The sequence below is a fragment of the Rhinatrema bivittatum genome, chromosome 9 (assembly GCF_901001135.1).
Source record: "Rhinatrema bivittatum chromosome 9, aRhiBiv1.1, whole genome shotgun sequence".
NCBI lineage: Eukaryota > Metazoa > Chordata > Amphibia > Gymnophiona > Rhinatrematidae > Rhinatrema > Rhinatrema bivittatum.
Genome location: NC_042623.1, coordinates 236,792,699 through 236,804,817, shown reverse-complemented (window position 1 = coordinate 236,804,817; position 12,119 = coordinate 236,792,699). Strand labels below are relative to the sequence as shown.

At 46.4% G+C, this 12,119-nt stretch overlaps 1 protein-coding gene across 2 annotated transcripts in view; it reads right to left on the bottom strand.

Annotated features, from left to right (window-relative positions):
- MCCC1 (methylcrotonoyl-CoA carboxylase 1) overlaps window positions 1–12,119 on the bottom strand; it is a 99,769-nt gene that overhangs the window by 50,061 nt on the left and 37,589 nt on the right. For both annotated transcript variants that reach the window (XM_029615839.1, XM_029615840.1), the window contains exons 6-7: window positions 11,901–12,048; window positions 2,845–2,966 (exon numbers count right to left, since the gene is read on the bottom strand). In XM_029615839.1, coding sequence (XP_029471699.1) covers window positions 2,845–2,966; window positions 11,901–12,048 — 270 coding nt within the window. The remainder of the gene's footprint in view (window positions 1–2,844; window positions 2,967–11,900; window positions 12,049–12,119) is intronic.

The window sequence follows — 12,119 nt, the reverse complement described above, 5'->3', positions numbered from 1 at the left end:
CCACCTTTGGAACCTTGAGAAGGTTCAAGGAAACGCTCGGCAAGGGATACAGTTTCTCCATAGCCCTGCTGATGCGCAAGGAAGCCTCCGGAGACTCCCATTCCTTGGAAACAATCTGAAACAGTTTAGGATGGAAAGGAAAAGTTTGGGGTGGCCCTCTGAACCCCGCTAACACAGAATCCCCCGGAGAAGAGTCCGCCTCTGGTTGCGGAGCTGGGATCTCCAACTCCCATAGCACATGTGCAATCAAAGGGTCTAGGTCCTCCTTACTGAATAACCGAAGGATCTGGGGATCATCACCTTCCACTTGCACCGGAGCGTCTCCATCACCACTCATATCTTGGACCCCAGGATCGAGCGCAGGACCCCAATCCCCGGGGAAATCAGGCTCCGCTGCCGGGCGCGGAATACGAGTCCCTGATCCGACATGGTCCTGGGACGCTTGGGGGATAAGGCAGAGGGACCCTCCCAATCCGATTCAGCCTCTAAGAAGGCTTTGTGCATAAGAAGGATAAATCTTGAACAGAATGGATGTGGCCTCTTTAAGGCCCTCCCCGGTGGGTGGGAGAGGGGGGGGGGTCCAAATCTGTCGAAAAATCATCGAAGTGCTGAGGGCTTAAAGCTGGCGGGCCATCCTCCCCTTCTAAATCTGCTGCCGCGTCTGAACTTGATGCTTCTAAAATGGCTGCCGCCCCCTCATCCCATGGGGGCGGTGCAGACTGCTTCTCCCGAGCTGGCAGCATGCTTCGCGGCTTCCGCAGCCGTGATAGGGGAGAGCCGTGGGTAATCCCTGGCCCCCGGGAGGGTCCCTCGCCCCCGGGGAGACACCGGGAGCAGAGACCCTCCCCGAGAGAGCCGAGCCCCTGACTCTTCGCAGGCCGTGCAGGCAGACGCCCGCAGCATCGCGATGGTGGGCCCGAACAGAAAAGCGCGCGAAATCAGCTGATAAGTATAATCTGTGTCGGGCCAGGTGAAAGAACTTCACCCCCTCCGGAGCCCCGGGGCCGATTCGGGCAGGCTGGGGCTATATAAGGGTGTAATGAAATTGTTAAAGAAAGTTTCCTTTAGAGCCAAAATGGTCCAGAAAAAGATTTATTATTTATTTATTTATTTTTACATAGAACTAAAACGTGCAGTACGCCCTTTGACAAATAATGTGGCTGACGGAGAAATCCAGGTAGCATAAAATACAACAAGCCCCCTTCAGAGAAATTACATCCCTGGGACAGAGTCAGGGGGAGAGTGACCGGCCCACCGGTAAATACTCCCCTGGCCACCGAGGTTATGGTAAGCTCCGGGTACCTGGCATTAGGGCATGCCCTGCCAAGCCTGCCCCTATCTAGTCAGCCAGTGCAACCAACAAAAACTGAAGCAAAATAAGAAGTCAAGGAACCCCCTTTTTTTTTTTTTTTAAACTAGAATAAATTGGTCTAGTCAAAGGTCCCACCAGAATAATCAAACCTGTAACCAAAGAGAAATCTGAATAGGATCAGGACCGCAGGTTATGCCTCTCTATCTGCTGGAGTCAGAGAAGATACTGAGGGATCGCAGGTGGCACACCAATATATCTAGGGGGTGCTTTTCAGCTTTTCTCTGACTCCATCTGCTGGAGGGGAGGCATAACCCAGCAGTCTGGACTGATCCTGGTACGTACAGGGAAAAGAACTTACAGCCCGCATGTATCCAAAGTTCAAAGCAGCTAACAATCATACATACAAATGAAGAATACAATAAAATGATAACATAAATCACAAACATAACATACATAACTAGCTGCGAGACAGGTGAAGACCACTGGTATCAAGCTTATCCAAAAGCTTGTTGAATAAGTACGTTTTTAAGGTCTTCTTAAAAAGTATGCATCTCCTAAATTAGCCATAGGGAATTGGGGAAACTGTTCCAGTAAATGGTCTTTGCAGACCTGAGCACTCTTGGGAGTTACACTTCTTCACACAGCATCTAACTGCAGGTTTTGCACCTCTGCCTTTGCTGGAGACAGCAAATACTGAGCGACTGCAGGTGGCACACTGTAGTAAGTACCACTGGTACAGTGAAGCTTTTCTTCTTTAGCTCCACCTGCTGGTAGGAGGGAAAAGCAGATTCGTCTGGACTGATCTGGGAGATGAGGAAGAGACTGCTCCAGTAAATGGTGCCGACAACAGAAAAGGCCCTGTCATGCTTCTCTTCAAAATGGACTGCATGACATGACAGTACATCAAGCAGTCCATGCTGAGATGACCAGAGCGCCCGAGTTGGTTTATAAATGCGTAGTGGTGTGAAAGCCCAAACAGAAGTTTTTAACTGTTACAATTTATTGCTAATTTATATTTAATTCTCCGTTGTACTGGAAGCCAATGGAGAATTAGTGTAGTTAATTTCATTTGTTTGGAATATTGTAGATATGGTTATTTTAATGTCACAGATAAATTTGTACCCAGATAACAGGGCTGACAACACTGAACTATTTCAGAAAGGTCATTAAACAGCCATCAGGTGGAAAAGATATTCAGATACAGCCAGAGACAGATCTGACAGAGGGCCTGATTTTCCAGGCTTTTATCCCCATACACAGATGGGAGAAAAGCCTTAGTGCATCGGGCCCTCAGTGATCTAGAGGAGAAAGGTGCATACCAAATTGTGCTGCCTATGAGCATGTACTGAATGGACTCCTACCTGGTGAAACAAACTCTGACCTATCTGTGCAGCAGGAGTCCTCAATAACCTTCTCAGCTGTCTGCTGTTCATCTGCGTACTAGCCAGAAGTTCAGAACTGTGCCGTCAATAACAAGTAACTGTATAGTTATTGAATTTCCCCTTAAGTTTTGTACAAGTTTCTTTACTCACCGGGGATTGTCCACAAATTTTTCTATCAGCATGGCATCATCATTAAATGATTTCCTAGCTTCTCGTCTGGCAGATTCTAGTTGATCCAAAAACTCACTTTCTGTTACAGCTATTCTCATGCCCTTAAAATTACAAAAAAAAAAAAAAAATTCATTTAAACAGCAAAAATAGCACAAAGGCAAAACTAACAGTTATTCCCAGTTTCGATTTTGCACCAGAGAAATGAACTTGGCAGTCTTGTAAATGGAGTGCAATTTAATTCCTTAAAGTGACTTGACACTAAGAACATAAGATATGTCATGTTGGGTCAGACCAAGGGTCCATGAAGCCCAGCATCCTGATTCCCAACAGTGGCCAATCCAAGGGACAAGTACATGGGAAATACCCAAACAAATAGATCTCAAGCTACTATTCCTTATTGATTAATAGCAGTTTCTGGATTTTTTCCTCTATTAACTTATCCAAACCTTTTTTAAACCCAGTTACACTAACTGCCATAACCACATCCTCTGGCAATGAATTCCAGAGCTTAACTATGCGCAGAGTGAAAAAGAATTTTCTTTGATTTGTTTTAAAATGTGCTACTTGCTAACTTCATGGAGTGCCCCCTGGTCCTATTATCTGAAACAGTAAGTAACCAATTCACATTTACCCGTTCTAGACCTCTCATGATTTTATAGACCTCTATCATATCCCCCCTGAGCCATCTCTTCTCCAAGATGAACAGCCCTAACCACTTTAGCTTTCCTCATAGAGGAGCCATTCCTTGTCTATCATTTTGGTCGCTCTTCTCTATACCTTCTCCAGTGCAACTATATCTTTTTTGAGATGCGGCAACCAGAATTGCACATAAGGTGCAGTCTCACCATGGAGCGATACAGAGGCATTAAGACATTTTTCATTTTATTCACCATTCCCTTCTTAATAATTCCTAACATTCAGTTTGCTTTTTTTTGACTGCTACAGCACACTGAGCCGATAATTTCAATGTATCATCCACTATGATGCCTAGATCTTTTTCCTGGGTGGTAGCTCCTAATATGGAACCTAGCATCGAGTAACTACAGCATGGGTTATTTTTCCCTATATGGATCACAAGAAAATTGGTTCTTACCTGCTAATTTCCGTTCCTATAGTACCAACAGATCAGTCCAGACTCCTGGGTTTATTCATCCTTGCCAGCAGATGGAGACAGAGAAAAGCCTCGCTGACACTGCTTGATAAGTCCTGGTGCCACCTGCAGTAGTTCAGTATTAATCTGTACCCAAGCTGAAAGCAAGTTTGCTTACCGTAAACGGTGTTTCCATAGATAGCAGGATGAATTAGCCATGCTGTCATGGGAACTGTCTATCAGGGCCCAAGAGGTGGAGCTTCTAAGTAGAGTTCAGAGCTTTGCTCTCTATGGCTGCACGTGCCTTCCCACGCAGAAAAACAGTCTCTCCTCAGTCTGTGATTAAGTAGTTGCGTGTCGCATTATCATTGGGTGACTATCCAGGGAGGTGGGAGGGTCAGCATGGCTAATTCATCCTGCTATCTACGGAAACACCGTTTACGGTAAGCAAACTTGCTCGCACCTGATGTGCATTAGGAGGAGAGGATAGTGTTAAGTTCCTCTTGTGGTAACAGAATTGAATGCATTGGGATATCCAGGTGGATATAGTCCTTTTGGTCACCGGGCGACCTGGAGCATTCGGGTTGAAGGAAACAAAGAGTTGGGATGCTCGTGTGTCCGACTGCATTCTATTTTTATAGTAAGCTAATGTTCTTTTGCAGTCCAATGTAGGTAACAAACGTTCCCTGTCATTCTGATGAGGTTTGGGAAAGAACGTCGGCAGTTCAATGGACTGGTTCAAGTGGAATTGGGATACCACTTTTGGAAAGAAAGATGGATGAGTGCGAAGCACCACCTTGTGGCGATGAAATTGGAGATAAGGGCTGTAATGCACCAAAGCTTGCAGTTCACTGACTCTTCGTACCGAAGTTACTGCGATGAGGAAAACTACCTTCCATGTTAGGTATTTGATGTGTGCTGATTCTAGTGGTTCAAATGGTGGTAATATCAGTTGTTCCAATACTAAGTTTAGATCCCATGGCAATGGAGGCTTAGTTACAGGAGGTCTTAAATGGGAAAGGCCCTTAAGGAAACGAGAGATGATAGGGTGAATTGAGATTGGTTGTCCATGATGAGGTCGATGATAGGCCGATATTGCCAAAGGTGCACTCAGATGGATGAGGTTGCTAGGCCCCCCGACACATAAGGTGTGTAGATAGTCCAATAACTTTTCTGGCGAACAGTCTAACGGGTGTATACCCTGAGACAAACACCAGGACGAATACCGTCTCCATTTAAAGCCATAATTATGCCTCATAGATGGTTTCCTGGATTACAGTAGTACATTTTGTACTAATAAAGAGATTCCTTGTTCTGTTAACGGCATGGAGATTGAGCGGCTCCTCTTAAGTGAAGGGAGGCGTGCATGGGGTGTAGTAGCAACCGTCCGTCTTGGGATAGTAGGTCTGGACGATCGGGTAGAGAGATTGGATCCGCGACTGATAGATGTAGCAGATGGGAGTACCACAGTTGTCGGGGCCACACCGATGCTATCAATATTAATTGAGCTGCATCCTGTATGCATTTCTGCAATGTCCTGGTTATGAGCGGAAATGGAGGAAACGCATACATGAGGGTTTCCGTCCATGGGAGTAGGAATGCATCTTGTGACTCTCGAAAATCACTGGCCCACACTGAGCAAAATCGAGGGAGTTTTGTGTTGTTCCTTGTGGCAAAGAGGTCGATTGTCAGTAGACCCCAGTATGCAAAAATCGTTTGTGCCACCTTTTGATTGAGTGACCATTCATGCGGGTAGAATATGCGACTCAACCTGTCCGCCCGACAGATAGGTTGCTTGAAGGTGTATGGAGTGACGAGTCGCATGATCTAAAATCTGTAGTGTTTCCTTGCAGAGGGGCCATGAACCGGACCCTCGTTGTTTGTTTATATAGAACATCGCTACTTGATTGTCCATATATACCATAACTCTTCGACCCTTTAAGTACGGAAGGAATGTTTGAATTGCATTTCCTATTGTTCTGAGTTCTAGAAGATTGATTTGTAGTAGTTGTTCATGCGATGACCATAGGCCTTGCATTTGCAGTTGGTCCAGATGCGCCCCCCAGCCCTTGCGTGAGGCGTCAGTGGTAAGAACTATGTTGTGAGGCGGTATAGTGAACAGAGCTCCTTTGGTGAGGGTCGGTTCCTTGAGCCACCACTGTATATCCCATAACATGGGGGGAGTCAATTTGACCTTCATCGTTAACAGTTGTGAGTGCTGCTTCCACTGTCGGCAACGCATGTGCAACCTCGTGTTGGACACAGTGTGAATGGCCGCCGCCATGTGGCCTAGCACAGTGAGGATTTGATGCGCCGAAAGGTGCTTCAGGAGTCCGATGGAGTGAAAAAGGTTTTGCATCTCCAGTCGTCGCTCGACCAGTAAGACTGCTCTCGTTCGAATGGTGTCCAATTGAGCTCCGATGAATTGAATAGATTGTGTCGGAATTAACATGGACTTCTGGTAATTGACCACAATCCCCAAACTGTTCAAACATTGTAACGTTTGGTGGAGATAGTCATTGAGAATTTGAGGTTCCGTTGCCGCGAGTAGCCAGTCGTTGAGGTAAGGGAAGATTCGAATTCCCCTTTGTCGGAGGTGTGCTACCACCATTGCCATGCATTTGGTGAAGACCCTGGGGGCCGCTGAGAGGCTGAATGGGAGGACCTTGTATTGATAGTGGCGGTCCCGAAATTGGAAGGACAAGAATTGCCATGAGGAATGGTGGATAGGGATATGGGTATAGGCATCCTTCAAGTCTATCAAACACATCCAATCCCTGGGCTGAAGTAATGGTAGGATGGTTTTCAGCGATACCATTTTGAATTTTTCCTTGACAAGGTGTTTGTTCAATTCCCTGAGATCTAGAATGGGATGTTGTCCCCCTGTTTTCTTGGGAATGAGGAAATACGGCGAGTAAAATCCCTTGTTGCGAGCATTGGGTGGAGTAGAACGAATAGCTTGCTGTTTCAGAAGGGACATTATTTCCTGTTGCAACTGATTTTGAGGGGTTCTGGATGCTTTTGTGATCAGATGGGGAAGGTCGGGTTTGGTGAGGAAGTGTAATTGGTAGCCTTGGCGTACAATTTCGAGAACCCACTGATCTGTTGTTATGGCCTCTCAGTTGTGCAGGCACCGTGATATTCTGCCTGGCGGGTCCAGTGGCAGCAGTGGTGGTACCCTGATTAAAAAGATGGGGTCGTCTTATTTGCAGCTTGAGGTTGTTGTGTTGGGGTCCTCTGTGCTCTCGGTGTACCTCTTCTATTCTGAAGCGGTTGTGAGGTAGGCCGTTGAGGGGGATTGTAGGTGGGTGGCCTATACTGTTGATACTGCCTAAAAGGCCGCCGTTGATATTGCTGTCTTTGGTTAGCATTAAAATATCGTCGTCGTGTTAGTGACTGCACCGCTACTGCTTGCTCCTTTAGGTTCACTACTGTTTCTTGGAATCATTCCCAAACAGGTTATCACCCTTACACGGCAAGTTTGCAAGTTTGTCGTGATCTTCCCGTATGGTGCTGGAGCGAAGCCAAGCTATTCTCCTTGCCGCTATTGCGGAGGCTGATGTACGCGATGAAGCTTCGAACGCCTCATATACAGTGCGGAGGAGGTGCCTTATGCCCTTTTCCATGTCTTGGATCGGCTGGGTCACGTCCGAGGTGGTTGGATCTCCCATGGAAAGATTATTCTTTACTGTTTGTAAGCACTCATACAAATATTGTACCAGATAAAACTGATGTTGATTTATTCGGGCTGAAAGCATTGCTGATTGGTACGCCTTTTTCCCAAATTCATCAAGGAATCGATGTTCTTTCCCTGGAGGTGCAAAGGCATTTGACTTAGATTTTTTGGCCCGCTGCATGGCCGATTCAACAACTAGAGATGAATAAGGGAGTTGCGGTGTGGAATAAAGAGATGAAGGTTTGGATAAGTTCTTGGAGGAGAAGTCCATTAACGGCTGTTAATCAAGTTTGCTTGGGGAGTGGCCACTGCTATTGATTGCATCAGTAGCATGGGATCTTCTTGGTGTTTGGGTGATTGCCAGGTTTGGCCTCTGTTGGAAGCAGGATGCTGAGCTTGATGGACCCTTGGTCTGACCCAGCATGGCAATTTCTTATGTTCTTATAAACTTTAAATCGGTCTTCCTGGAAACCTTCGGAATGGAGAAAGGCGTTTCCCAGGATTTCACCAGGGCTGAATCCAATACCTTGTGGGGCGGTAATGAGGTGGGTTCAGATGGTGAATCAAAGATTTTGAGGAGACCCATGTCTCTGCCCTAGGATCCGGATGTTTCTGTACCTTGAGATTAAGGACTACGCCCACCTTGTCTAGTAACTTGGGATAGGACAAGTCTTCAGGTAGCAAGTACGGTTCAGGAACCTCCTCTGGCAGGTCCGATGGGAATCCTGTGAAAGATCCCGGGGATGATGGAGGGGAGGCCAGATCCACAGAGGGGGCCGATTCCCAGGCTACCGGAGGAGCTGGTGGTTGAGGGGTCCTGTGGTGAGGGGGGTCCCTGGGTGTTCGGAAGACGAGTATGGTTGAGGTGACTTAGATTCACTACCCGTTGGAGACAGGGGTAGTGTGAAGGTAGCTTGTATGGTTTCAAAGAATCCGGAAAGGGCGGATGACAATTGTGAAAATGCTTGTTGTGTTTCTAGAGGCTTGCGTGGTCTCGTCGTTTTTTCTGCACTTGCTGTTGAAGTAGACGGCAGTACAAAGTCAGTATCTGGTGAATTCGAGTGGTCCAGGCGGGAATGCCAGTTACTCAAAATTTTCCTTTTCTTCCGCAAGGGTTCTTGGTGCTCTCTATGAATAGCACTGTGTGCAGAGATGGATTAATGATCTGAAAACCTCGCTTTTGGGGAAGATGAGGAAGACGAAGTTACCCTGATGTAACTGTCCCTCCAGTGAATTGAAGATGTAGAAGCCCTTTGATCCCTTGGTGATGGTGAGGGTTGGGATAGATGAGGGCTGGTCCGCCTAAGGTCCGGAGGGCTCTTACCAGATGAGGCGGAAGTATGGCAGCTTCTGGGAGTCAGATTGGATCCACGTTTGTCTTTTGGAAGCTTATGCTTCGACTGTGACTCAGTTCTTAGAAGTTGAGTCAATTTATGCGTCGGCTGTCATCGAGGCGTCACGTGAGATGTGATTTGCGCCGCAGGCGTCGGTGGATATGCTTCATGCGTCGACACTGGGGTTGTTCGCGCCGAGGTTGTTGTTTCATGTGTCGGTGCTTTCCCCTTCTGCTTCGATGTCGAAGCATCTTGCATCGATGCGGATGGTCTCTGCGTGGGAGTCGACGCAGTCCTCAACGCAGCCAATGCGGACTGTGTCGTATGCTGCTCCTACGTCAATTTCAACGCTATTGCATTGGATTTTGAGCCCGTGTGTGTCAGAGTATGATGCTCGATGCTGCGGAGGGTTTGACCGCTGTTCTTCCTGCCGCGACCTGTGCTTCGATGTGGACTCGGTCTGCATCGGTAGACGATCGTATGTTGGCGCCGAATGCCCCACTGCGCCTTTCCTTGGCACGAATCGCCCTGGCTCGCCCTTGCCGTGCGTCGCGACTCCGCCGAGGAGTGTCGCATCGGCTAGCGGTTTTTCTAACATGGTCTACCCCACTCAAGGCCTGAGGCACTTAGAGCTGCTCGCTCGCCCGGGAGACCTCCAGTCCTTGAGGTGGGCTCGACGGACATCGCTCTCCTTACCTTCAGACCCTTTGGTAAAATTGGCCCCGGAGAGGAGTGTGCTTCAGACGGAGGTGCACTTCTTAGGCCTTTGATCTTCAGGGCCCGCGGTGACATCCTACCACAGTGCTTGCATGTGGTCTGGTCCTAAACAACGATAGCAGCGATCATGTCCATCGGTTATGGACATGATCTTGCCACAATCGCAGGGTTTGAAACCGGACGGTCTTGGATCTTTTTTAGACATTTTTTTTTTTTTAAGAAACTTTGTCAGTCTGAGGAGACGAAGCCCCGCGTGCGATCCCGCGCGTGGAAAAAAACAGACTGAGGACAGACTGTTTTTCTGCGCGGGAAGGCACACACAGCCGTACAGAGCAAAGCTCTGAACTCTACTTAGAAGCTCTGCCTTCTGGGCCCTGATAGACAGTTCCCATGACAGCATGGCTAATTCAGCCCTGCTATCGACGGGAAAAACATTATGTGCAAGAAACTGAACAAAAAACGTGTCAAAAAAACTTGAAAAAAATCGTAAGTTATGAACAAACTAAGAACAGAAGTATGCTGAAATGATTATAGCTGAGCGGAAGACTCTCTCCCCCTCCAACCTGGGTGGGTTCTGGACTGATCTGTTGGTACTACAGGAACGAAAATTAGCAGGTAAGAACAAATTTTCTTTTCCCTGTACATACCCGGATCAGTCCAGACTCCTGGGATGTACCAAAGCTTCCTAGAGAGGGTGGGACCTGGAGAGTCCCGCTCGCAAGACACCTTCACCAAAAGCCTGTCTTATCAATGTTTTACACTTAACTTGACAATGCTTATGCTTTTTCCTATTTTCTTCAGTTGGAACTATCTTCTAATTTTTGAAGGATTTTTTTTTTGGCTAAAACAGCCTCTTTCCCCTCACCCTTTAACCATGTCAGTCCTTTTTGTGAAAATGAAGATATTTTGGTTCCCTATGTTGCTCCCAGATTTCAAATCTGATGTGCTTAGCTTTCTATTTATAATCATTTCCTCTATGTTTGATGGATTGTGAGGTGCAGACATGCATACAATCTTATGACCTCAGACAAAGAACAGATAATTGTCTAAGAATGTCATGAGCATATATAAAATACCAGAGTGGAAATTGTCACTACAAATGATTCTAATGTTTCTACATTATCTTTCCAAGTTTGACATATTCAAATTGACTGGAGGAGAAGAGGATCACAAAAGATCCTACGTGGTAACAGTAGACACCTGTGGTATAATTAACCAAGCCCAAAAGGTTCTCAGTATGCATCTATGCAGCCATGCTGAGCTGCAGATTTAAAGCAGAGGCAGATGGGTAAAAAAAAATGGTCTTACACTATAGATTTTAGTGCATGTTTAAACCCTATAAAAAAAGAATTCCATAATACTCTATCAGTCGAAAAGTAGTGCCACTAAATAATAGAAAAACAATGAAAATGACCCAGAATATAAAACAAACTAAGCAGCTTGCAAAGAGGAATGATAGTGTCAGCAATACACAATATGTAAAAATGCCACATCAGGGCACTGCACAATGAAAGTGACACTGTGGGGAATGCAAGGCCACCTGGAGAAGGCATAAGCAACACACACATTTGTACAAATTTCTGCTTTTTTTTTTTTTTACCAAAGAAACTTTAGAGATTTTCTTTTTTTTTCCCAGCAGTCTCTTCCTGTTCCTTTGGGCTTTTAGCTCGATGAGAACCAGCCTCTGTTAAGCTACAACCACCATCTGGGGTCAATTTTATATCCTCTCCCAACCCACTTACCCAATCACTGCAGTGACTGTCCTCAGCCATGGCCATATACCAAGGCTATTGCCACAGTTGTGTCATTATGGGCTATAAGTTCGCCCACTAGAAGTTGCTGTTCCGCAATGCTTGGGACTTCCCAGGGCCTGCAAAGGCTGGTTCAACAGCATCCCCAGCCCTGGCTGATCTACAGAACTTAAAACCTGACCATAGAATTGAACCCAGATCCTGTCACATGGCAGAGAAGGGCACTGCCACTGAGCCGGCCTGAAAGTTTGCATTTCTAAAGATGGCACTGCATGCTGATGGTCAGTTACATTCGGTTTTATTTACACCATCTCCTCCACAAGAGATGGGTAAGAGAAATAGCTGGGATACAGCTAATTTGGGTAAAGGGTAGGAGTACCATCAATAATATCTAGGACATGCACGTTCAGTCAGACACATGCCTGCATCTGCTCTATTTTAAGCCAAAATGTTTTGTGCACACTTACTTTGCCACCTCCACCACGAACTGCTTTGATCATTACTGGATAGCCTATTCTGCCAGCTTGTTCCATCAGAAACTGGTTGGACTGATCGTCACCGTGATAACCTTCAACAACAGGAACTCCAGCAGCTGACATTATGGCCTTGGATGTGCTTTATCAACAACAAAAAAACCCAACAACAATTTCATTCTAAACCACAACTAGGAAATACCATGCACTGTA